Genomic DNA, 26,654 nt, shown 5'->3' with positions numbered 1-26,654 from the left:
GAAGAGAGTGGGCTAACTAGAATTCCTAGTGCCGCAGCTAGCCTCCCATCAATAAAATTTTCTGTGGACCCCGAATTGATGAGAGTCAGTTTGGACTCTCCAGATCCCGGTCCCTAAGAGCGTAACTGGTAGGAAGAGCCCTGCATGACGGGGTCTGCCTGGAGCTGCTGGAACATCTGGCCCGACGCTTACGAAGACGGTTATCCACCCGCATGGCTAGCCTATAAAACTCCTTCAGATCCTGTGGAGGATCAAGTACAGTATGGCTAGCTCATCCTTCAGCAGCTCTAAGAGCCCTTGTGTGTACACAACCATTAGGGCTGCGTCATTCCACCACGAACTGGCAGCCAGGGTACGAAACTCAACTATGTAGTCTGCAACTGATCGCTCCTTTTGACAAATGAAAAGGAGGGGCGACACTACACTTCTCGCCATATGCGGATGGTGAAATGTCTTGGGATCATATTGGCCTAGTTCATATAATAGAAGTTTATCAAATTCCATTGGGTGCATTTTGAAATCAATCCAAATTAACTGACGTCCTGTTGGGTAGATTGAATGACATGTAGGTGAAAGTTGTTCAGCTCCATGAGATCTAAATATGTGCTGGATTGTATACATGCAACTGTGTATGAGCTGCCACACCCATCCTAATGGCTCCTTTTGAGCATGTTAAGAACCCCACAAATGCCCCTGATGACTAAAAAAAAATCCTTAGAAGAGCCCTTTCGTTCTTCTAGGGATTTTTTTTTCAGTCATCAGGGGCTTTTGAACATGTTGAAAACCCCCAAAAGCCCCTGATGCCTGGAGAAAAAAACTCCTTAGAAGAACGAGAGGGCTCTTCTAATGTGATAGTTCTTGGGCCCTAAATACATATTTATAAATGGCACATTAAATGCAGCATTTGAAATGACCGTATTCTGACTTTAACCACCAAATAGGAAAAGTTTTACTTGTTTCTCAAAAAACCTACTAATAATTCTTGATGTTTGATATTTTTAAATTTTGTACAGGTGCTAACAAATATATAATTTCTATTATATTTGATAGTACCTGCACAAAGTATATATTTGCAGGTAGCAAACTATAAGCAAGCTTAAAGAATATGCAAATAAACAATAACAATATACAGAATAAACAAAAAATAAATAGATGAAAAAGAGAGAAAGGAAATAGAGAAACTAAAGGGATAAAAAAAATCACAGCGTTGGTTTACACTCATAAAACAGCCTTATGAAATACGGTGTAAAGTTCACTGCGGTGACGTCACTCTGGAAGCAGGAGCAGCCACATCCGGGGATCTGCGCGTCGCTGCGGAGATGTGCTGATGTGAAGTGGGAGTCAGCGGACAGAATCCGTCCCTCCCTCCGTGAGAGAAAAACAAAAGCGCAGGGAAATAAAAAAAATATATATACAGACCTTACTGTAGACCGCTGTATTAGACTACAGTAATGCACTTCTTTAGTATTTCCCTCTTGTTGGGATACAAAGGGACCTCTCTCCAAGTTCTATGCTTCCGCCGTTCTTCCAGCGTCGCCAGCTAGTCAGTGAGTCCGCTAACACGCTAGCCAGCTGATTAGCTAATACATGTTCCACCGTTTACTTTTGGATCTAGTAACTAGTGACGGTAGTTCAGCTGCTGGTCAGTCAGACAGCTGGTCTGTGCGGTAATCTCTACAGTTCGGCTCCACGTTCAACTAATATCTTTACGGAAACTGGTAAGTAACGTTAATATATAACTTCGTGCATTAAAATAAGTCTGGCTTTTTAGCTAGCTAGCTAGCTTCTCTTCTTCCTTTGCGTGTTACACGGTAAGGTTTATTTGTAATTTAACAGAATACAGTAACGCGACACTCGGGGGGGTAGTTATTTCTACGAGACACATTTATAATTTAGTTTTAGTGTCTGACGTGCTGTAAATACAAGAAAGTTAGCTAGCAAAGTTGTCTAATCGGTAACGCAGATGTGGGCGTGGCTATTTGACAGGTGTCTATTTTGCAAGTGTCTAGAGTAATTATTATTTATATTACATTCAGTTTTTGTACATTTACCGAACAATTTCTCTGCAATACTGCTTTGTGCTTCTTTAAAACAGACAACAAAATGGGTGCGTTCTTGGACAAGCCAAAGATGGAGAAGTTTAATGCGCACGGTGAGGGGAACGGTGTGCGCTATGGCCTGAGCAGCATGCAGGGATGGCGGGTGGAGATGGAGGACGCGCACACAGCGGTCATTGGACTTCCCCACGGCCTGAGCTCATGGGCGTTTTTCGCCGTTTACGATGGACACGCTGGCTCCCAGGTGGCGCGGTACTGCTGCGAACATCTGTTGGAGCACATCACCAGCAACCCAGATTTCAGAGTTGGAGGCCCAGGCAGAGGCAGCGAAGTTAGTCATCCTGAGCCGTCGGTGGAGAGCGTGAAGAATGGCATTCGCACAGGTTTCCTGCAGATCGACGAGCACATGCGGGCTATGTCAGAGCGCAAGCACGGCGCTGACCGCAGTGGCTCTACGGCCGTGGGAATCATGATCTCTCCGAGCCATGTCTATTTTATTAACTGTGGTGACTCGCGGGCGCTGCTGAGCCGTGGTGGCCGGGTCCACTTCTTTACTCAAGACCACAAGCCAAACAACCCTTTGGAAAAAGAGAGGATTCAGAACGCAGGCGGTGCCGTTATGATTCAGCGGGTCAACGGTTCTCTGGCTGTCTCTCGTGCTCTTGGCGATTTTGATTACAAGTGTGTGCATGGCAAAGGCCCCACAGAGCAGCTGGTATCTCCAGAGCCTGAGGTGTATGAGATCGAAAGAGATGACGCCGAGGATGAGTTTGTAGTACTGGCCTGTGATGGAATCTGGGACGTCATGACCAATGAGGAACTATGTGACTATGTGCGCTCACGGCTAGAGGTGACCGAGGACCTGGAGATGGTGTGTAACGAAATAGTGGACACCTGTTTGTACAAGGTACGGCCTGACAGATAAAGTTGCTCGATAGTTTCAGGTCCGATATGTATAATGTAAAATAACTAAAAAAAACATTTATTTACATTATAAACATTTATCAGATCAGCAAACAGTGAGTCAGTATGTGTAGTTGGCATTGCGTGACTGTTTCCTTTTCTTTTTTTTCTCTGTTTGTTTATTAACAGGGTAGCCGTGACAACATGAGTGTGGTACTGGTATGTTTTCCAGGTGCACCCAAGATCAATCCAGAAGCCGTGAAGAGAGAAGCAGAGCTGGATAAGTACTTGCAGAACAAAGTAGAAGGTGGAGCATCTAAAAAGGCTAATAAATAAGTTCTGTTGCATCAGTGAACATTAAAGCCCATCTAGGAGTTTTATCAGTTTTAGGAAAATAGCACCCTTAATGCTGATCAGTTGATGTCTTTTAAGACCCAGATGTATTTCATTATGTAATATGCCATGCCATGGTATCACAAAAAGTGCCATAGAACAAAGATCATTGTTAGATGATCTCTGCATTATGAAACTTTTCAGAAACCCGACTTTGATGACGATCAAAAAAACATTATAGTGAGAATAAAAACTCGTAGAAACCTTTCTGCCAAAGGTATTCCTGCAGTTTGAATCTGTAATTTTAACAAATGATTGTGTGTATTAAGATGTTGATTGGCTTACTCCAGTGTTCACTGTGACTTCTTTAGTCATTGAGGCAGGGCAGTCAAATAACAGTGCTTCAGAAAGTCGAGTCAACTTCTAGCTCCATACTTACTTATGAAAGCTGCTATAGAGGAGTAGAGGTGTCTAATATAGAAAACAAACCAAATTCTAGAACCACATTTTGTTTTGTGGTAGCTATCTGTTTCAGAAAAGACAAAATGCCTAGTGTAATGTTACGTTCTGTTCTTGTTTGCGTACTCCGATGGCCTTACAGTGTCCTGTTTAGATTCTCTTGTGTAAGCATGTGTTTAAGGTTGGCACCATGTTGCACTTTCCTGAGCTGATGTGCTAAATGATCGAAACAGCGTGTTGGAGATTTATTGCTGTAGCATTACTAAGTTATTTAAAGACACAGACATAGAATGAAGCGTCAGGTCCATGAGGTCCAGGGGTTTTATGCATCTGTAGCTGTGACCGCTTCGGATTGCCTTGATACTCGTTTTCTGCATGACCGGTTTCTGCCTGTAACGAGGAATGCTGTTGCCTTATCGCTAGTTGTCAGAACAAACTAGCTGGCTCAAGAGAAAAATCTATTTCAAAGTAGTCCATCGGCATGTACACTACCAGTAGCATGATGATTTTAAATGCATTCCTGCATGCAAAGCAGAAGACGTTTTCCTAACAACTTTAAGCAGGGGACTGCACTTGATCAGAGTTGCGTTCGATTAGTCTGAAAGAACTTTCTGAATGACATATTACTCCTGGATTCATTTTTTCCGATTCTTTTTAGACCAGAGATGAACATGTGCTGTTAGAATAGTTGAACTGTTTATTAATTACTTCAGTGATGCCAACATTTTGTCAACATAAATTTGGCGTGCTGTATAACAACAAAAAAAAAAAGTTTCTTTGGGAATTTATAATTTAGCTTATTCATATAAATGGCACGTTAAATGCAGCATTTGAAATGACCGTATTCTGACTTTAACCACCAAATAGGAAAAGTTTTACTTGTTTCTCAAAAAACATACTAATAATTCTTGATGTTTGATATTTATCAATTTTGTACAGGTGCTAACAAATATATAATTTCTATTATATTTGATAGTACCTGCACAAAGTATATATTTGCAGGTAGACCTAAAACATCAGCTTTATTATTATTATCATTATTATTTTTATTACATGTAATAATACTAGTAGTAGTAGTAGTAGTAGTAATAATAATGATAATAATATCAACAAGAATAATGTTGAATATTTGTGCATTCTTCTGTTTGTTAATTATACTGGATGGAATGTAAAAGAAGTGAAAAACAGAAGTGTGCCATCTCTCAGAGTTTCACAACGTTACCCCGACTGGCTTGTGCCTCTTAATCGTGTTATCCCATTTTGTGCTTTTTTTTGTATCTCATTCAGTTTATTCACAATGGGCTTTTTTCAGTTATTTATCCTGCGAGACAGATGTGTGTTGTTAACATTTGAGTGTTGGGCGTTATTTATTCATTTATTCTGGCTTCACTGATTATGCTTTGTGTCGAATTGTGTGTGCAGGTGTGTCTGGAATTAATTTCTATCATTTTGTAGCATATAGCAAAATAGTGCACTAACACTCAAGTGTGGAAACAAGAATTTTACATACATACATACATACATACGTACATACATACATACATACATACATACATACATACGCATTTACGCACACAAATGTACTAGTTAAAATAAAAACAGTTAGTAGTAGCTTGACTAAAGTGAATGGTGATATTCACCTCCCATGATTTCCACTCCAGGGCACTTGTTCCTTTTGTGGAAGTTTGCTGAACAGGAGACAAGCATTACCTGACACAATACAGATAGTGGGTCTCAAAATAACTGGAAGTGCGGTCAGAAACTCATATTTGTTGAGTGTGTGTACAATCAGATTTGATTATGATTTAATTTTCTCCTTTGGCACAAGAGACAAGCGACTACTCAGCTCATCCGTATCTTATGCCAAAGCACATGCGTATGATGAGATTTATTTCATCTAGAAAGGATGTTCTAGTGATATGAAGAGATGGTGTCAGATTTTAAAATTTAGAAATGCAAGTGTGAGATTATGCTGTGATTTAGATTGCACAACAGGGTGAGGTATTATAATAATAATGTGTTGGTGTGAGGTTTTGTAGACAAATCCTCATTTCAACTTATAGTGCTTGTACATAAGTTGACTACATAGTGACATTATCCGTGGTATACAAATACGTGGGCTGTACGGAAATTATGACAAAAATGGGCATAACCATTTTCTTAATCGGCATAGGTTATTTAAATTGCACAAGTTGTTTGAGTAACTCTATACAAACAAGGTCTCCATCACAAACGAGACACTTGTGCCATTGTTGAACCCTCGAATCTTTTTTTAAAAAATCTCCTTTGTCACAGGTGGTGGTCTCCCACTGCATAACGGAATGTTTTCAGAGATGACACCAGTGTCAAAAGCTCTGTGTACAGATGATAAAGATGTACAGATGAACAGGACTGTGCTGAGTGTGTATGTGTATATATATATATATATATATATATATACATACATACATACTTACATACATACACTTTCATTATGTTCGGTACAGCCCTCGTATTTAATGATAACATTATTTTGTTTTTATTGAAATATTGAAGTGAGTGTAGGTGTTCTAAATAAATCGTTAGAAACATTATTTTATTAGGTCTATGGTTGATCTACGGTATTTGGCAGTTGAATGTGGCGTTTAGTTGAAACTGTGCACTGAGAATGCACCCACTTTTAAAACTCAGGTCACATCCATTAAAAGGTCAGTATGGATCCACCATCCAAAAAGCCGTAGCATTTTGTGTATTCCTGTTACCCTTCTCTTTTATTTTCCAGAGCCTGAAGCAGTTTTTCTATGCTCTCCCCATTGTGCAGAACTATCCATAGCCAGGCTTTTAAATAAAAGCTAGTAAATGGATTCATGTGTGTAGTAATTGAGTGTTATGTACGCACCCATTCCACTTAGGCTCAGGTGAAATTTATCAAATTTATCAGCAGATACGGCCATTTTTGCACAAATCAGAGATTTATATGCCTTTGATAAATTGTATTTGGGATTTTTTCGTACCCTTTTGATAGAGATTGATAAATCCCCAATGCATTACAGGTTTTCTAAACTTTGGGATTATCTTCCAACAGTTACAGCGATTATTGTAGTGGACACCATCTTGAATTTGTTTGGCGTGACAAGTTTTAAGAATTCTTAACCTTGGACCTCTTGGTGTTTTCTGGCTGGACTTGTTGGACAGGTTTTGAACCGTAATGCACTAGTTAGGTAACAGTACCTAAATGTTACCTAAAAAAAACATAAAGTGTACGTGTTACCTTTAAAATGTCAACTTAGGGAACTTTTCTAAGGTGAAAGGGACATTATTTTCCCATTTAGTGGGGTGGTTGTCCCTATCTTTTATATTTTGTGTCTCTCAGGATTATAACTGATGAGCAACCGAAGACACGTATTTATTTGAATTATTTATTCTGACAACACTATTAACCTCTTCTGAACCAAATGACCCAGGCATTCCAATTTATTCAGCCAAAAAGCACTACAAATTTTATGAATTAAGCTATAATTCCTCCGTGTATTTATTGTAATTTATCTGTAAGTTGTGTATCACTGTCCTGAAGCTTGTTTAATTGTAAACTGAAGCTTTGTGAGTCGATCAGTCTAGACTCCATCTCCAGAGAAAAATTTTGCACACTACATCTGTATCCAATGACATCTCAGTATTTTATGTTATCAGTTTTATCCAAGGGTGGTGACAAGTGTTACAGTGGGTGAGTCCTTTTTTAGCCTCAGCATTCTGTGTGTGTGTGTGTGTCTGTGTGTGTGTGTCTGTGTGTGTGTGTCTGTGTGTGTGTGTCTGTGTGTGTGTGTCTGTGTGTGTGTGTCTGTGGGTGTGTGTCTGTGGGTGTGTGTCTGTGGGTGTGTGTCTGTGGGTGTGTGTGTGGGTGTGTGTGTGTGTGTTTGTGTGTCTGCATTTGTTCATTACCACACAGTGGGTAACTTTCCTATATCACTGTTCTGAAATTATTTTTACCAAAGTGTTTCATAGAAGGGACTTTAAATAGAAAAGCATTTCATTAAGGGGGATGAGCACTCTATGCTTTATTTGTTTGATTTCTATTTTTGTATGTTAGCACCAAACACTGGCTGTGTAGAGACGAATTGTGATGTTATTCTTAGATGTTAATGATGATTCAAATAAAAGTTACTTATTGAACCCTTGAGATTGTGAGCTTTCTTATTTAGACAAAATGCCTTGTTTCATCTTTTTGTAATCAGCACATTTTGCTGTTTTTATATAACCTGATGCTTATTTTATTTCACACATGGCACCATGAAGTAGGACAGTATTTAAAAGGGTTCAAATTTAGTAATCCTACTTCGAGAGATTTGTAGACACATCAGGGGGATTGTCTGACAGGTTAGAATTATATCAGGGGGACTAATTGTTATAGGTGTTTATTCTATGAAAACACAGCTAAGAAAGTTATGGAAGGAATCATGTTCTTGAAAAAGCATGTATTTATGACTATATTAGGGACATGTTGGGGGGGTTGTGTGAGTCATAAAAGACAACCTTTTGACAGGCTGCCTGCAATGATGACTCACCCACTAAGCTCAGCTTTCCTACAGTCTCGCGTTATTTTATTATTATGTCCAGATACAAATGAATCCTTATTTAAGTTTGGATTTTATAAAGACATAGATCTTATCAACATATGCTTTCACTGGATTAACCTGACTTACCCGAAAAGTCCTTGTGATTCCTCAGAACTCATTAAGAAGCAGGGCGTGGACCGCATTCCAGACTTAGCCCATGTGATGTGTGTGTTAGCAACGGAGAGCATCCCCAACCTTCCGCCTGGGGGAGAGCTGGCCAGCAAGTGAGTACTTGTTACACACAGCACACAGAAAAGTGTGTTCAAAGATCATTATTAGCTTCCAGTTAAAGGTCCAGTAGCAGACAAAATATTGATTAAATATTGTTGGGGTGGCCTGCAGATTAGTAAAGATAATGTAGCATAATGTTAATTTATTTTTAAGAAGACCGGCAGATCATTTTTTCCCCCTCTTCCATCTTCTGTCCTCATTACTTTCTTAACTAAATAATTTAGATGAAGCTGATGCATTTTTAAACCCCGTCTAGATGAATAGTCATTTAGATTTATGGTTTGGCATTATAAACTAATGACCGCCTGGCTCAGAGAATTTTCATCTGACTTTCCAAGACTCCCCATAATGTGCTTAGTAACTGTCATCGACTGAATGCTAGCTAAAGAGATTAGGATATTTACTGTATCTGTTATATAAAACTATAAATAGTAGTATTATATAATACAATATCATCTGAGTTACTAAAATATAGGTCAAGAGACACACTGCAACACTACACACTGTTGTGTAGAATGACTTTTATAGTTAGTCATTAAAATACAATGTGTGTGTGTGTGTGTAGCTTATGCAGTTTCCTATTTTGTCCCAACAGACGCAGTGTTGTAGAGGAAATATACAACAGACTCAACCCAAACCAAAGTGACAGCACAGTGAGTATCCTCAAGGTCAACTTTATTTTTGGTGCTGACGAAACTGTTCTGTACTCCTTGTTCTTGCCTGTTGGGTCTTTCTTTATTATTGTCTTTTTTTTTTTTTTTTTTTTTTACTATATATAGGTGTATCTCAATAAATTAGAATATAATTGAAAAGTTGATTTATTTCAGTAATTCAGTTCAAAAGGTGAAACTCATTTGTTATATAGATTCATTACACACAGCCTGATATATTTCATACCTAATGAACACCCAAAGAAAATGTTTATATTGTGAAAAAGTTATATTGTGGATCATGGTGTCACACTCTAATCAGCTAATTAACTCAAACCACCTGCAAAGGATTCCTGAGCTTTTAAATGGTCTTTTAGTCTAGTTCAAGAATCTGGCTGTTCATAAAGTGCTGTATCCAAGCACATTAATGGAAAGTTGAATGGAAGGAAAAAATGTGGTAAAAAAAAAAGGTGCGCAAGCAACAGGGATAACTTCAGCTTTGAGAGGATTAAAAAACTAAGCCCACACAGGAATTTGGGGGAGATTCACAAGAAGTGAACTGCAGCTGGAGTGCTTGAAGAGCCACCACGCACAGATGTATTCAGGACATGGGCTACAACTGTTGCATTCCTTGTGTCAAGCCACTCCAGAACCAGAGACAATCCACGTTGCTTGAAGTTCATAGTGTGCACAGTCTGTTGTGGTTTTGGGAGCCATGTCATCTGCTGGTATTGGTCCACTGTGTTTTATCAGTTTTAAGGTCAGCGCAGCCCTGCATCTAGCAGGGAGTTTTAGAGCACTTGAAGCTTCCCTCTGCTGACCAGATTTATGGAGATGCTGATTTCATTTTCCAGTTTTACTTGGCACCCGCCCACACTGCCAAAGATGGTCTCCCTGTGCTTGATTGTCCTGCAGACTCGCCCGACCTGAACCCCTTAGAGCAGTGGTTCTCAAACATTTTCTGTCATTCCCCACTTAAGGGGGTGGGTGAATTTTTAAGCCCCACTTGTCAACAAAATGATAACGAAATCAGCCAAGTTAACTTTTTATTGAAATATCAATTCCTAAACCAATAAGATCAAATAACACCAAGTTCAAAACAGATAAAATACACGTGCAATTGTTATAACAGGCTTACTTCGTCACTTATCTAGAGCTTACCTTTAAAGAAGTTGAGTGGCTTATTAACAAGACTGGAGTGTGTTGTCTCTAAGTGTCGTCCTACTTTGTTCGGTCTTATGCTGTCTGCTGCCAGCGGTTTAAGACACAAAACACACACTGGTCTCTCCTCTGCCCTCACTATCCCCACCATGAATCCAAGCGCAACATAGGCTTTATAATGTTTTCCTTTCGGCTGGCTTTTTGGTTGATTAGGCTGATAGTGCTGAACAACCTGCTTTTTGTGGTCCATGTAACAAATGTATCTATTGATGTTATTATGCCCACTACATACAGTAGGCTACTGACCCGGTTTGTGTCCGCGGTGAAGTTAGTTTGATATTCGCATCTCCGAATTCAATAGCTGCGTAAATAAACCCGCAAATAAGATACCCACATATATTTCCTCTCTACATTGTCTTTAAGCTACATCCACCTTAAATTATACATGTTTAAAAGCATAAACACCATTATTCTCTACGGCGCAACGAATGATTTAGGGATCATCGCAAAAAGCCGCACACCAACAAAAAGCATAGAACTATATTGATCTTTCCTTTTGTTCAGCGCCTGAAGGATCTAAAAGCAACTTTGTTGCCACACTGGAAACTAGAAATGCCAGACTAGTACTGCCTGATAAAATATAAATTTTCACCAAAAATACAGAAACATTAGCATACACATTGGAATAAATGAAATTACAGTACATATATAATACTGAATGTTTCCTTATATATTGTTCCTCTGCAATTAACATGCCAACGTTAAACCGTTATTGTTGTACTATGGTTCCACTTTTTCTCTGACTTGTATTAATGATCCATTTCTTTGCGTGTGATTGTTTAGTTTTGAGTGTCCGATCTTTATTGTCAATAAAGAAAAGCATGAATTAGAATAGGTACTTTCCTATTATTTTCCACTAATTCCCTCCCGTTCATTGCACCCCACACTTTGAGAACCACGGCCTTAGAGAATTCATGGGGTATTGTGGAAAGGAAGATGCGAGACATCAGGCCCGACAACGCAGAAAAGCTGAATGTTGCTAGCTGAGCAACCTGGGCTTCCATAATACCTTAGCAGTGCCACAGACACCTTCATGCCACGCCGCATGGCTGCAGTAATTCATGCAAAGGGAGCCCCGACCAAGTATTGAGTGCTGTACATGTTAAAACTTTTTAGTAGACTAATACTTCTATATTAATTTTTTTTTTTTTTTTTTTTTATTGGTCTTGAGGTATATTCTAAAAATTACTCAGTTTTGGGTTTTCATTAGCTGTAAGCCATAATCATCAAAATGAAAAGTAAAGCACTTGAAATATATCAGTCTGTGTGTAATGAATCTATGTAATATGAGTTTAACTTTTTAAATTAAATTACTAAAATAAATAATTTTAATGATATTCTAATTTATTGAGATGCACCTGTGTGTATGTGTATATGCAGCATATACTGTGTGTATATGCGTGTGTGTGTATCTATCTATCTATCTATCTATCTATCTATCTATCTATCTATCTATCTATCTATCTATCTATCTATATATACACACTGTGAGAAGCAAATTATCCTTGCACTAAGCCTGTATCAAACATGATTTTTTCAGTGTGGAGCCACCAACTGGGGCAATGTATGTGGATCCTCCAGGCTCTAAATCCTAAATTCTTTTTAAACATTTTTTTTTCAAGAAAAAGGCACTGAAATCATCATACAATAACACCAAGGACTTCCAGGTTTAAGTCTACTTTAAGAAGATCTGCTGCTACCTCCAATTACACACTTTCTATACTGCCTTAAATACTGTCTAAGAAAAGACACCTACAAGTATAATAATGAGGACAACAGAAGTCTGCAAACTTGTATTATGTATAGAGTATATGTAGCATTTGCTGAAAGCAATTCCTACTCAAAAAATAATTGTAGATCAATGTATGGCCCTTATAATAACTTTCTTGGTGAATATAAGGAAGAAATCTGGTGTATGTTGCAATTGCTCCTACTCATTGCATGTTAAAATGATTCAATATAAAGTCTTGGTGAATCAGTAAGAAGTATATATTCTTAATTTTTGAACTTTCTTTTTTTCCCCCTGTTCAGCATTTTGCAATTCAATGTGACTCTCTCAATCATCAGTGAAATGCAGAAAATGAATGCAATACCAGAATGCATGAGGTGGCTTGGAAAACCTGTCAGGTGACAATGTGGCGGAAATAGAAGTGAAAAGTTTCCTTTTTTGCAAATATTAATATGCAGATTTTTTTAATCATCTTAAATAATTTACGAGAAAAAATAGCAAAGCACTTTCAGATCACATTCCACTATATTAAATTTAGTTGAAAAATTATTTAGTAGTTAAGGGGAACTGTGGAAGTCAAGGCAAGATCTGGAAGATAAATATTTTAGGATAGAATTTTCAGTATGCTGGCCGAAAAGCAAAGCAAAATCTCCAAATCACAGCAGTGACCTGCTGGAAGATTTAAAATCTTGCCTGATTTATGCAAAGCAACATCATAAAAAAACATTGTCATGGTGTTACAAAGTACAATGGAACCTTGGCATACGAATGCCATTCCCTACGAGTCTTCACCTTAAGAATAAAAATTTTGCAAGAAATTTGGATCAGCATATGAAGCTTTCGGCATGTAAACGATCCGAATGCTGGCTAAGTTGTGTGTGCGTAAAAGAATAACGGGTACCAAGAGGAATCATAAATTAAGGTTAAGTGAGGTTCAATGTCTTTATTTTATATTTTACTTAATTAACATGCCTTTTCTAAATGTTTTTAATGTTTTTATATGCAAAAATATGATTATAGTGTTAAAAATTGGTAATATCAGTAATATTTTTCGTGTCCCGAAGGGATTATCTGGATTTAATTGACTGCTTATGCAATTGCTTATACAAATTTCTGCCAGAGGGAAGAAATTACACTGTGTTACAAAGTACAGTGATTCATATCACAATACAAATTTTCACTTTAGGAAAATTCACCTTTAGGACGAATTTAATTTATATGCCGAGGTTGTACTGTACTGACTAATTAGTGTTCAAACTTTAGAACGTGTCTCACTATTACTATTTTATTTTCTTTTTAATAGAATCAGTTTTAAAGTAAGTGTTTTAACATTAGCATTTTAACAGCGAAATATGCCATTTTGCCATGGGTCCCCAAGGTTTTGCCTGCAATTATATATATATGCATAATAAATGGCACAGTTTTCACTATGCCATCCGTATGGTGCTATCCAGTGAAGGAATGTGCCATTTTGGGAAATCTTCTCTTCATATAATTACTCAGCAGTCTACTATTGCAAAGTTTCTACCTCTCAAACGACTTACCTCTTTTTGTGAGTGTTGTTGGTTTATTGTGGTTTTTGCTTGCTCAAATATTAAATGAACAATAAGAAGCTCTCTATAGTAAACATCAGTATCAATGATTTCTCAGTCACTGTATTAGTGTAGTAGGTTCAGTAGGTTGTCCTTTGTTTCTGTCACTAGTCTGCCACTCACAAAATGTTGTGGATGAGTATTGGTCCCTGATCATATCGAGACTGTTTGCTTACCCTTTGCTTTGAACATCAAAAGAAGAGACCTTGACTCTTTGTGGCTAAAATAAGCTCCACATCTCTTTGAATGTGTGTAAGGCATACACAGCCATAATTGAATGATGCTGACAGTGTTGTACAATACCTTATAATGCAATGAAACTTGAATCTAGATTTCTTGTTAACATAAATAGTAGACTTACTTTGTTGTCTAGTATTTTAAGCTGGTCCGTAGGGGTAAGTGGGGCAAAACTGTACCAAATATATCAGCTGTAAAAAAAAAAAAAAAAAAAAAAAATCTTTATAAAGTCTTCATTTTAAATTCAATTTGTTTAAATTCCATTAAAATAATTGTGTTTTTGAGACACTAAACCAATGTTCCATCAATTTGCCTGCCTTATGTAGATACTGCAGGGCAGCAATTTCAGAGACCCTTTTAGCACCATGGTGTTATTATTGCACCTAGCGGTCAAAATGAGAACTGCAACAAGTCCTAATAGTGGTCCATTGCAGTAGGCATCTTGCTGCCTCATGCTTACTTTATTAATATTTTCAGTGGAGCAACTGACAGTACTGTTAAGAACTGCAGTGACGGTGGAATATATTCTGCGGACCCCAAGATCTTGTTCTTGTTTTAAATCTGAAATAAACCTCATTAATTTCCATGAACAAATTCTTAGTGCAGGCAGTGTGTTTTTTACAGTACATAAAAAAGAATTTCTTTTGTAACATATGTTGCAAAAATTTGGAAAGGGAAAGGAGGATTTTGAAATGGTATTTTGTGCTAAAAATTCACTGGATAGTAGCTTATAGCCTAAGTCATGTGTGACAGCCTCTGGGCTTTATTTTGTTTAAGCCTGTGTGGTTAATTCTGCCATCCTCCACCACCAAATCAATGGTCATGAGCTGCTGATTATTGAAAGTGGGATGTTCTCTATTATTTTAATGGTTGAGGGAGTTTATCAGCAATTTTACTGTATATTCTTTTTTTTTTATATATATATTTAAAGCACTACATGTTTCATAGTATCTCTGTATAAAACAGTTTTATGAGTACCGTTGCTTTTACTAATGATGCCAGCTTAAACTATGTACACTACAGTATGTGGCTTAAACTTTATGGAGACAGGGCCATCATACCTGTATGTTTTTGTTGAATGTCCCATTCCAAAGTCATCCTTCTTGTGTTATAACAGGCTCTGCTCATCTAAGCAGGCCTTTCACTAGTTTTTAGAATACACCTGTGGGGATAAGCCTAGCTCTCAGGCCATTCAAGTTCTTTAAAAACTGATCATGGCAACCAATGTCTTAGTGAAGCTTTCTTTAATTAATCATACTGAAGCAGGTTTGGGCATCTTAATTACATTAAAGGGAAGTCTTGAAGCAGCATCAAAAGACATCCTATACAATTTTGTGTATATCAACTTTTTTTGGGAAGGGCCCCTCATGGGTGTAATGGTCAGGTGTCCACATACTTTTGGTTAAATGTATAGTGGCAATATCTGAAAATACTAATTTTACATTTTTTGTAATCTGTCTGCCGTCATGTGTTTGCCTAATAAATGTTGACTATTACGTTTGCAATGACGAAGAATATGATATTTATTCAAATATATAACTTGTTTTTCTTGCACTGTGTTTGGCTCTTTTTAAATTCATAATAAATTAAACAATTTGTCAAGCATTTGAAGGCTATGTGAAAATATTTTTTTCTTACCATTTACACATAAGCTAAATGCAAAATCCATGGTATTACATACAATTCTTTACTATTTTTTTTTTTTAAAGTAACTCAGCCCATCACTAAGGAACAAAGGAAGCTGGAAGTCAATTAGTAGTAACTTTGCAAAAATTAATAAATATTTCACTAAATTAGAAGAATGTGCTAATCATTCTTTTTGTGTTTTTCTCTTTTTTTTTTATTTATTTACTTATGCCATTCTCCGTGGACTTATTTTTGTTCATCATTAATAAACCTTAATAATATCTCTATTAATGTTTTCATGGCTGGAGTGCTGTTTTAAATTTATTTGCAAATACAGTACATCTGGAAAGTATTCACAGCGCTTCACTTTTTCCACATTTTGCTATGTTGCAGCCTTATTTCAAAATTGATTAAATTTATCATTATTCTCAAAATTTTACAAGTCTCAAGTCTCATTTATTTATATAGCCCTTTATGCTACAACGTAGACCAAAGGACTGAACATCCAAGAAATTATAAAATAGGATAAAATAAATAAAATACATAACATGCAATGGCAAAGTCAAGAATTAAAAGCGACAGAGTACAAATACGTTTTAACACGAGACTTAAAAAACTTTGGATGCTGATCTGCAACTGAGGATGCTGATCCACAATCTAGGACCAACAACTGAAAAGGCTTGATCCCCTTTTGTTTTAAGGCAAGTTCTCGGTACCAACAACTGAAAACAATTGGAATACCTTTGAATACAAGAGTTCATACGCACCAAATCCTTAATATATTCCGAGCCAGCTCATGAAAAGCTTTATAAACGTACAACACCACTTTGTACTGGATTCGATGTTTCACAGAAAGCCAATGAAGCCTTTTTAGAACCGGACTAATGTGCTCCCTTTTCTTGACACCAATAAGGAGCCTCGGTGCATCATTTTGAACCATCTGCAGCTTCGAAATAAGTGATTGACTGATACCTACATAAAGAGCATTACAATAATCCAAATGAGAATAGATGAAAGCATGATGAATCACTTTTTCTAAGACGGAAACAGACAGAAAAGATTTCATTTTCGCAATAGTCCTTAACTGGTAATAGCTATTTTTTACCACATTTTTGACCTGATGATCGAACATAAGAGCAGAGTCAAACATTACACCTAAATTTCTCATTTTGGGTTGGAAATATGTTTCCCAAGAGCCAAACAATACCCCATAATGACAAAGTTGAAAAAAGTTTTTCGAAATCTTTAAAAAAAAAAAAAAAATCACATGTACATAATTATTTAAACTCAAAATTAAGCTCAGGTGGTTTCTGTTTTCACTGAGATGTTTCTACAACTCGATTGGAGCCCACCAGTGGTAAATTCAGTTGATTGGACATGATTTGGAAAGACACACACCTGTCTACAGTATATAAGTCAACGGTGCATGTCAGTGCACAAACCACGCCATAATACAGGATTGTATCGAGGCACAGGATTGAGGAACGGTACAGAAAACTTTCCACAGTATTAAAGGTCCAGATGAGCAGTTGGCTTCATCATCTGTAAATGAAAAAAGTTTGGAACCACCAGGACTCTTCTTAGAGTGGGCTGCCCGATCAAAGTGAGCGACTGGGGGAGAAGGGCCTTAGTCAAGAGAGGTGACCAAGAACTCGATGGTCACTCTGAAAGAGCTCCAGCGTTTCTCCGGAATGTAATTAATTACAATTTGAATAAGGCTGTAACATAGCAAAATGTGGAAAAAGTGAAGCTCTGTGAATACTTTCTGGATGCTCTGTATACAGCTTAGAAACTTTCTCATACTACTGAGATTAACTGTGCAAAATATTTACAGGACTGCACCCCTGACATGAAGAATTACAGTCAAGTCCATAAGTATTTGGGCAGTGACATTTTTTGTTTGTTTATTTATATATTTTTCTCTGTACACTATCACAATGGATTTAAAATGAATCAATCAAGATATAACTGAAGTGTGATTTAAGATGTTCACATTGCATTAACCATTCAGGTTTAAAGCCTTTTTAAACAAAATTCCTCCATTTTTTAATTGTTGAATTTTGTTAGTTAGCAGTTCATTGGAAATCGTAGTGTGAATGAGAGGTTTTGATGCCAGTAAAGGTTGAAAAAACAAAATAGACTTATCTGAAATTGGACAAATCAGCCATTTGGCCCACTCTGGAAGGGGTGTATCATTGTCAAAGTCTGCAATGAAGAGACACTTTCATGAATGTAAAAAGAGGGTTTACCTCTAGATGCACACCTCTAGTAATACTCAAGAACAAAAATTCTATATAAGACTTTGCTTAAAAAAATCATGTTCAGTTCTTAAACAAGATCAACTTGTGCCAAAATTGGAAGCAAAGAATATGGTTAAGGAAACGAAGAGTGCATGCTCTAAGCATTTCATGTCATCATCAAATATGATGGAGGCAGTGGTATCGCATGGGCACGATGGTTGCCATAAGTGACATGCTGGATTAGTGTTTAAAACTACTGCATCTCACCTCCTGGGTTAAGGTTTGAATTTTGCCTCTGCCCTTTTTGTGTGAAGTTTGCCTGTTTTTTCTGTGTTTTGTGGGTTTTCCTTAAGCACTTTAGTTTCTTCTCATAATCCAAAGACATACAGGTTAGGTTGATTTGCTGTTTCCAATTTGTGCCTCTTGTATGTGCTTATGTGCTAGGGCGCATCCTGCCTTGTGACCTCCGTCTCCTGGAATAGGCTCTAGACCCCTCGTGACCCTATACAGGATAAGCAGGATGGATGAATGGATGGCTGCCAGTGGAACTAGGTCACTGTTGTTTATTGATAATGTGACTGCTCATAGAAGTAGCAGGATAAATTCTGCAATGTAAAGAGTTATACTTTCTGTTTAGATTCAGGCAAATGCTGCCAAACTAATAGGTTACTGCTTTAAAGCACAAATAGATTATGGCCCAATATATACAGCAAAAGCAATCCTACTGTATACCTTCTTAAGGCAATGAAATGTCCTTGAGTCATATACCTAACCTTAACTGAGCATGCTTTTGATGAATGTAAGGCGAAATGTCAGAATGACTCTCAAAACAAGCAGCAAATGAGACTTTGTAATTTCCAAACAGTTAATGTTTTTGTTAAATTCTTTGAATTAAAGCTCAATGTCTACATTCTTGATTGCTTCATTTCAAATCCATTGAGGTAGTGTATAGAGGCGAAATATGTGACTTTTCAGATTATGTGATTTAAAATGCATTAAATCATTTTTGTTTAGTTTTTAATGTACAGTGTTTAGGGATCAGACATCCCCCAAATATTATGACATTTATCTTTTGTTTAGATTTTTTATCATAGTAGAAATGAAAAAGAAGAAAATAAAGCCCAATAATAAATGTTTAACTCTCCTATATTGGAGGTGACCTTCCAGTTCCCCCAATTTGTGGAAAATATATTGGGACTATGCAAATGAGCCTTACATGCTTATGCACACATTGTGCTATGATGTGAGGCCTTCATTGTTTTGGGTATGACTAATGAGGCTGTGGGATCACTGGGAGGCTGAACTTAGCAGGTCAGCTGACCCAGCCCTGTCTGTCTAATTACAGCATTAGTGGCTTCGCTGATCGCCCATGCATGATGCTCAGCTCTATCTGGAGCACTGAGCTGCTGTTAAAGCCATATGGTGGCTTAGTGCTGGGCTGCTAGCTCAGCGTGGTCTTGCCCTAGAGCAGCAGGCATGGGGGGTAAAAGCAATAGAGAAAGAGGGATTCTAGTGCTAAGGTTGTGTTAGGGATGTTCCCTGGCACACATCTGGTTATCTGAGATTGACTTATTTGATTTATTATATCATCTGATTGGTCTGCGGTGCAAGAGGTATACAAATCAGATGACTGAGCAAAACGTTCTTAAGCCACAAATGTTCATATGCCTCTATGACTCCTTAATAGCAGATTAAATTTAATTTGGTCGCCGAACTACTTTCTCCCCGGTGACAGTGCTTTCACACATAATGCATCAGCCTCTGGAGATCAACTGAGACTTAATAGTGTTTCAGTGTTTTGGCTCTGGTTCCTGAGGGAGGAAATCTGTCTTTGTGTTTTCTTTCCAGCTGTAACTCAGGCAGACAGTAGTGCAGCTGAATGCTATGGCTAGAGGGAGCCAGAGATTCTCTCATCCTGCCTTATCTCGAGGCATACTCTGTCTGTGGTCCACAAGATAATGGATTGCTGCTCACTTCATCAGTATTACTGAACATGCTGATTTAAATTATTATACTTAATTTCTTTACAGAATAGAACATTTTACAAGCTTAGATTATACAATAGATTTAAATGTTGAATGCTTGTAAATTGTATCACCAGATAGTTGCATTATTTTTCTAGGTTCAGTATTTCCTCATATAAATAATAAAAGCTTTTTTTGAAAATACAGGCCCCAAAATAGAAACTTGATGCCACAAACTTGAAGTAGAAATCCTTCGATCACTGTAACAAAATTGAGTTTATTAGAGATTCCCAGTTAGCCTAACTGCATAAACATGGTTATAAAATGATCTATGAACACCAGAACCTTTTCACTATTGGACCTATGGGCTATGTCTGTCTACATATCATGACGCCACATTGAGAAGAATTGCTAGATCTGAGTGTGAGTCTTCACAAATATGAAAAAAGAATACAAAACGGTCATTGCCCAACTAGATATCAGAAAGAAAAAAAAAAACACAGCTGGAGGATAATCAGCAGGTGTATAAAACAAGCCAGGTCGCCCTCTTACAATGCCATGGACAATGCCCTACTTGCACAAACTATCTGTGAAAAACAGTCAAGTGCTCCAGACTTGGGAAATAGGAAATTTCCTGAGACATCTCAGACAATGAAAAGGACATTGCGTAATACCAACCTCTATGAACCAGCATACAAGGGGGAAAAAAGCCCTTGCTTTTCTCTTTTGATAAAAGACACAAAAGGATGAAAAGAATAAATATTGGGAGCACATTATCTTGTCAGATGAGTCCAAGGTATATTCAAGTTATATACATGTTTGGCATGAACCAGGCCAGGACTACCAAAGTGAAAGCAGAGTGCCAAAGTTGGAGCACAGAGGTGGAAGAGTGATCACATGGGGCTGCATGAGTGCAAAAGGTTTTGTGGAGGTAACATTTGTAGATGAATCCCTATGGATATAACAGAATGCTGGTGGTCAACCAGACTCCAGAAGCAGATCAAAAGATTAATATTCATGTGTGATCACAGTTTGAAGCATGCTGGTAAAATCACACAAGGTTCCAAGAAACTCTTTAGAAATAGGTGAAAACTATGATCTTACTTTAATCCAGAACATCTTTTGGGTCTTTTGGAAAAAGGCAGTCCCTCACAATCCCCCAGCTAAGTGCAGCGGAAAAACATTTATGTAACTTAATTATTTTTTTGCAACTTATTATTTAAGATAAACTAATAGTGGGGTAGTACTGAGAGGAAGACAGATGGATGCTAGCTAAATAAATAAATAAATAAAATAATAAAAAGAAGGTTTACTCTGTTGTTGCGACTGTTACCACTACGTCTTTGCAGATGGGCCACAGTGGACAACTCTTCACAAGCATTCTGGGTAGCTCTTTGTTGTATACTCATTTCAACAACACACTAGTCATAGCATATATACTGCACAACTATGGCATGCTTACCGCATTCCAGCCATAAATACGTACAGTACAGGAATGATGCTTATCTGCTTTTTAGCATTTTTTTTTTTACAAGGCCACAACATTCAGACAGCTCAAAATGTGAATAAAATAGATTGTTTAATTGATTTTTTTTAAATAGAATTTCATATTCTTTCCTGTTGCATATTAATGTTCAATTGAAGTATTTATAGATATATTACAAGACAGTATTAATCAAGAGTTTTTAAGGATATCAGAATGATCCTTTACTAGAGTAAAAAGAGTGACGAGTGTCTTCACAGCAGTTAGCCTGCTCTGCCCTGGGATTTGATGTCAGCTCCCTCTGATCCAGTTTATTTCGAGTCTCGGGATATCTTTATTTATTAATAAACAACAGCAAGTCTCTGTGTCTTTATATATCTCCCTAACCTTTATCTCTCTGTGTAAATAGAGTTTGCATACCTCCATGTTCTATTGATTTTCTGTAAGCCATCTCTCTGCTTCAGAGGCAAATGCTTGCAAGGTCAAAGCCAACAATTGTTTCTTCCAGTGAATAAAATGCCAGCACCATATGACCTTTAAGTAAGGTGCTAAAGGATTGACTTGCTTTACACTCTGGAGACAGAGAGAGAGAGAGAGAGAGAGAAAGAGAGAGAGAGAAGATTCTCCAAGCTTGTTTACATATTTCATGGTCACTCGATGAAGAGAAAACTGTTCAGTAAAACTGCAAATTTGTCATTTTAAAGCATTATTGTCTCGATTTCATTATGGCTAAATCAACACATATTTGACTCTTCCATTCACTTTGATAAAAAAAGAAGAAGAGGAAGAGGAAGAAGAAAAAGTATTGGACTCTTGCCTAGCAGCAACATTTCTTCTCAATGAAGAAGATTTCCCTTGATCTGATTACATGAATTAACTTTAAATTGAGTTAAATATATGCAGCTAGTACAGAGATCTAAGATTCTCCCTTCCAGCCATCTGTCAATCGTTTTCTAAAAGTGACATTGTTTCCGCAGAAGTGATTTGCCAGTAGGCTGTTTTGCTGGGGCAGGAAGTTACCTTCTCTGCTCTCTGCACCACACTCATAATAAAAGCGTGCAAGACAGAGAGAGTGCGCATTTTAACAAATCATAGATTTCACGGTCACAGCATCTTTCCTTCATGCTTTTCCTCTTGCATGTTAACAGCATGTGTCCTATCTGTGAGACATTCTTAAGCAGCTTTGTTTTGTGCATTGTGTTGATTGTGGATTGTGCACCATTGACCCCTGTCGGTCACCACCACTGTGGGATGCATTGCCCTTTTTTGTTAGTTTTTTGTCCCTATTGAAATTAGGCTGAGCTATAATAAACAAACTGATGATCTTAGTCTATTGCAACATTCACATTAGAGTTTTATAAAAGTCTCTTTTTTCCCATACTGGCTGGATCATGCAGACGAATAAGAAGCTTTTGAGACAAAAAGGGCTGTGTTCATTAACACGGACATGGGGGTTCATGCCTTGATATGTTTACAGCGTTTATTTATTATTTGTAGTAACTGCTTTACTGTGGTAAGTGTTGCTGTGGTTTATATTTCTAAATTATTAAGATTTTATAAAACAGAAACTATAGGCTATTAGCTGAATGAGCTCTAATAGCTAAAGGAGCTGATGCGATTTGGTAAAACATTGCAGAAATGCATGCAGAAATGGGTAAGGGTGGTCAGGATACTTTCACTAATAGATGATGAGGCAAATTAACCAAGTGCAAAAAATTTAATTAATTTGTTTGTTTATTTTACAAAATAGTATGTAAAATAAAGAAATACGGTACAATGTGTAAAATTAATGGTACAACCGAAATTCTTACATTATATGTAAAAACTAGAGAAAGACATGATTAAAAGATCTTTAATATATTACACTGATATACATTAACATATGTATGTATCATAAATATTTTAAACAAAGTAGATACATTGAAAAGTATAGTGTATTTATCCCTTTAATCACCACATTAATAAGATTAATATGCTATCATATTTTTTCTTGTATGTCTTTTTATTCAATAACATATTTTTTAGCAATTTGCCATGAACATTTTTTTCTTTTAGTTATTTGTCTATTTTTTCATGTGTCTTGTCCCTGCCCTTTTGGTTGTATTAATAGAGAAGCTGGTAAGGTCTTTGTTCGAAGAGCATAGTACAAATTCAGGTCTAATGGCACTACCTGCCTTTGTCTGTCAGTATCTTACATCAACAATGATGTATTATAGCCTTATTTCATCAAGCCTTGCTGTCTACCATTGCACATGTTTATAACACTAAGTCTTGTATTTGTAAAAGAAATGATAGGTTTATAGATATTTGGTCCAAGCTTAAAATTTTTCGTTTAATCACTGGAAACATACATTTATATTGTTTATATTGAAGATACAATATGCAGTATATCTATTTGTAAGTATTCCATGAAGCTATATTGTGTTGCATACACAGTTTGATAAAGACATTACAGAATCAGTTAGACAGATTTAGTTTTTCACAAAGCTGGCTTTTCCAATTGTGATGTAAAATGGAAATAAATGTATAATGAATGCATATATATATGGAATAATTTTCAATGGAAAATATCAAGAGTGGGAAATGCCTGTTAACTCCCTGGTTGTGGGGGTGGGGTGGGTAAATGCTTACTGTTGTCCATCTGTATCGAGAGTTTTTAAGTAGTCAGACGTTCACAATTCAAAGGACTGCTACGAGAATGGTGGCATCCAAATATTATTCTGTTGAAGAATTATTCTCAGCAGAACAATAACAGCGACACTTGCAGTAGAGTCTTACTGGGTTTGATGCACAACCTTTGTCGGTCTTCCCTATGTACAGTTACTGATAATATGACTTTTCCATCTGAGGCATAGTTTGTGTCATTCACCCTCTAGTTTATTAGTGACACAGACATGTTTTACAAGAACAATAATTCTGTTAACCCTGATAAATGTGTACCTAAAGCACCCATCTTGCCCCATCATGTAAGTCTCAAGAATCATCCACCACCCAAATAATGTCTGTTTATTTCCCTTGTTTGATATGGATGAGGAGAGGTAACTGATGGAGCTAGTACCAGTTATTGTACCACCAGCATGCACCTGTGTGGTAGGTGTAAGGGAGAGTGTGAGTATAGATACAATTTTTTTCAAAGCTACTCTAGAATGCATTTTAAAAGGGCCAGTTAAACCATATAGACTAATTTTGATACAAAGGTTTCTCTACAAACCTGATTTATGCTAAAATCATGTTCTTTCTCTGCGATATTTACTCTTTAGAATATTTAAATTATGTTGCCATCTAGCCAACCAGCAAGCTTATGAACAAATGCCACTAGTGTGGATGAGTGGTGCACCATACCATACCATAATTAACTTGTAGAGAAACCTGTTTATTGTGGATTCTGTTATGTGAGCTTCCGTCTAACTGACCTACCAGAAGACCTGTGTTTGAAATTCGATGGACTTGTGTTTGGTAGCCCATTTTGCTTTCCAGATGAATGAATAAACTGGTGGCAGACATGGCTCAGCATAAATCAATAATTCAGGAGTTGAGACTGTGCAACTCAAAGGCGCATGTCCTTTATCTCCGATGGATGAGCATACTAGGTTTATAGCCACCTTACGTTATATTGGTTTCAACATTCAAAAAAGGGTTAGTCTCTCCAATGGGAAACACTCCAAAATGGTGATAGTCTGAGTGGAATTTGACAGTGCTACTCAAACCACGGCACTAAACATGCTTTTTTACACAGCACTGATAGAAGCTTAGAAAGAATACAAAAAAAGTAAGAGTTTTAAAGAAAACTTTGGTCAGATTGTTCAATCACACCCAAGATCCATAGCAAACATTTTTGTTATCATGATGGAATGCACCTGGTCACATGGCAGCCTTTGATGCCTACTGTATATTGAATCACTGGCCAAGCACTGAATAACATATACACTAATATTGTTATATTGAGAACTTAATATATTGCACAATGTGCAGAAGTTGAAAGTTCTAAACGTTGATAAACCTAGGCCAGGGTAGTGTTTGCAAATGAATACTGTGAATCTCCCCTGTGCTGTCTTTAAGCCTGTTGGCACTGTGTGATTATTATTGTTAATGTTGTTGTTATTATTATTATTTTTATTATTATTATTATTATTATTATTATTATTGTTATGTAAAATGTATTCTCTTTACTGTCTTGCAGTTCTAACTTCTCCCTTATGCAGATGTATTTTTGACAGAGATGACAAAGCAGTTTTGTAAATCACCCTGGATATCACTATCTGCTAGATGTACTAAAAACAGAAATAAATGTTACAGTAATTGACTTAATTGCAAATTAGCAAATGGTTATTTCACTCATCCAATAAATGCATTTGTAAAAAAAGAAAAAAAGCCAAATTTCACTGAGCCTTGTTAAATTTTCTTTTTTTTTTTGTAAATAAAGTAAATAGAGCACCTGCCTCTCAAATGCCTATTGAGCTGCTGAACATTGTGGAGTATCCGCCGATCCAGCATAAAGACACTTCCCTTCTAGCGGAATTGACTTGTTGCTATCAGCAGCTGGCCAGTCACTCGTAACCAGCGGCCAGGAAGTTCCTTCCTTTTTAATTCCTGACCGAAAGCAACAAAGAAGTGGTCTGTGTGAAATAGAAATATTGGAGGTTCCAAACCTCCCTCTTTGTCTATCATCCAGAATGACGAACCTCAGTCAAATTAATTTGTGTTTTGTTTGTTTTTTTCTTTGCCATACTTGGAGTTAAATTCATATTTTAACTTGTAAAAATATGAACATAAATATAATCTTTTACCCTTTTTACACTACCATAAACAGTTTTGTAGCAATTTTATAGAAAAATATAAATTTATAGAAAAGAGTAAATAAGAAAATCTTACAAACTCTGCAATGAATCAAATTACCAAGAAAGAGTAGGAGAAATCAACTATACTGAAAATTCAGCAACTATTCCATAGTGTTGCTTAAAATGTGTTAAGCTATCCCTCTCAAAAACCCTAAGTTATTTCCAGACAGTGTTCAGCATTTGCCATCACACACACTTAAAGGGTTTCTTTTGCTCATTATTTTAAGTTCCTGTTTCCTATATACCTTCTCTCCTAGAGTGTTTCTTCATCCTTGTTTCTCACAAAAAGAAAAATTAATTTCATGTGAAAATCTGTTTCAAATTCAATTAGAGAAAAATTACTTACAAAACTCCTTATTTTTCAAACTATGTGTCAATTACTCCTAATTTCTCCTGAAAGCTAAAATAACAGACATTTAAACAAACAGGTAACATCAATATTTCATTTTGGTTTAAGAAAAAAGTACTTACAACTAGAGTATAGGAATCAATTGTGCAT

General features: G+C 36.8%; 1 protein-coding gene across 3 annotated transcripts; it reads left to right on the top strand.

The window, feature by feature from the left end:
* Positions 1-1,310: 1,310 nt before the first annotated feature.
* Positions 1,311-15,609, top strand: ppm1ab (protein phosphatase, Mg2+/Mn2+ dependent, 1Ab). 3 transcript variants are annotated; one of them, XM_053488719.1, is made up of 6 exons: positions 1,311-1,718; positions 2,096-2,964; positions 3,150-3,267; positions 8,457-8,568; positions 9,171-9,228; positions 12,478-15,609. In XM_053488719.1, exons 2-6 carry the CDS (start codon positions 2,104-2,106, stop codon positions 12,514-12,516), a joined length of 1,188 nt encoding a protein of 395 aa, XP_053344694.1. In that variant the 5' UTR covers positions 1,311-1,718; positions 2,096-2,103; the 3' UTR covers positions 12,517-15,609. The 3 variants fall into 3 exon arrangements, with proteins under 3 accessions (XP_053344694.1, XP_053344692.1, XP_053344693.1); XM_053488717.1 differs by having other exon boundaries at positions 12,069-15,609; XM_053488718.1 differs by having other exon boundaries at positions 11,987-15,609.
* Positions 15,610-26,654: the final 11,045 nt, after the last annotated feature.

The sequence above is a fragment of the Clarias gariepinus genome, chromosome 27 (genome assembly GCF_024256425.1).
Source record: "Clarias gariepinus isolate MV-2021 ecotype Netherlands chromosome 27, CGAR_prim_01v2, whole genome shotgun sequence".
In the NCBI taxonomy this organism is placed as follows: Eukaryota; Metazoa; Chordata; class Actinopteri; order Siluriformes; family Clariidae; genus Clarias; species Clarias gariepinus.
This window is presented reverse-complemented; position numbering and strand designations above follow the sequence as displayed.

Excerpts from the sequence above, each read along its gene's own strand:
- ppm1ab (XM_053488717.1), top strand. The coding sequence starts at position 2,104 with ATGGGTGCGTTCTTGGACAAGCCAAAGATGGAGAAGTTTAATGCGCAC. Across the intron at positions 2,965-3,149 it reads TGGACACCTGTTTGTACAAG|GGTAGCCGTGACAACATGAG; the intron begins GTACGGCCTGAC and ends GTTTATTAACAG. Across the intron at positions 8,569-9,170 it reads GGGGGAGAGCTGGCCAGCAA|ACGCAGTGTTGTAGAGGAAA; the intron begins GTGAGTACTTGT and ends TTGTCCCAACAG.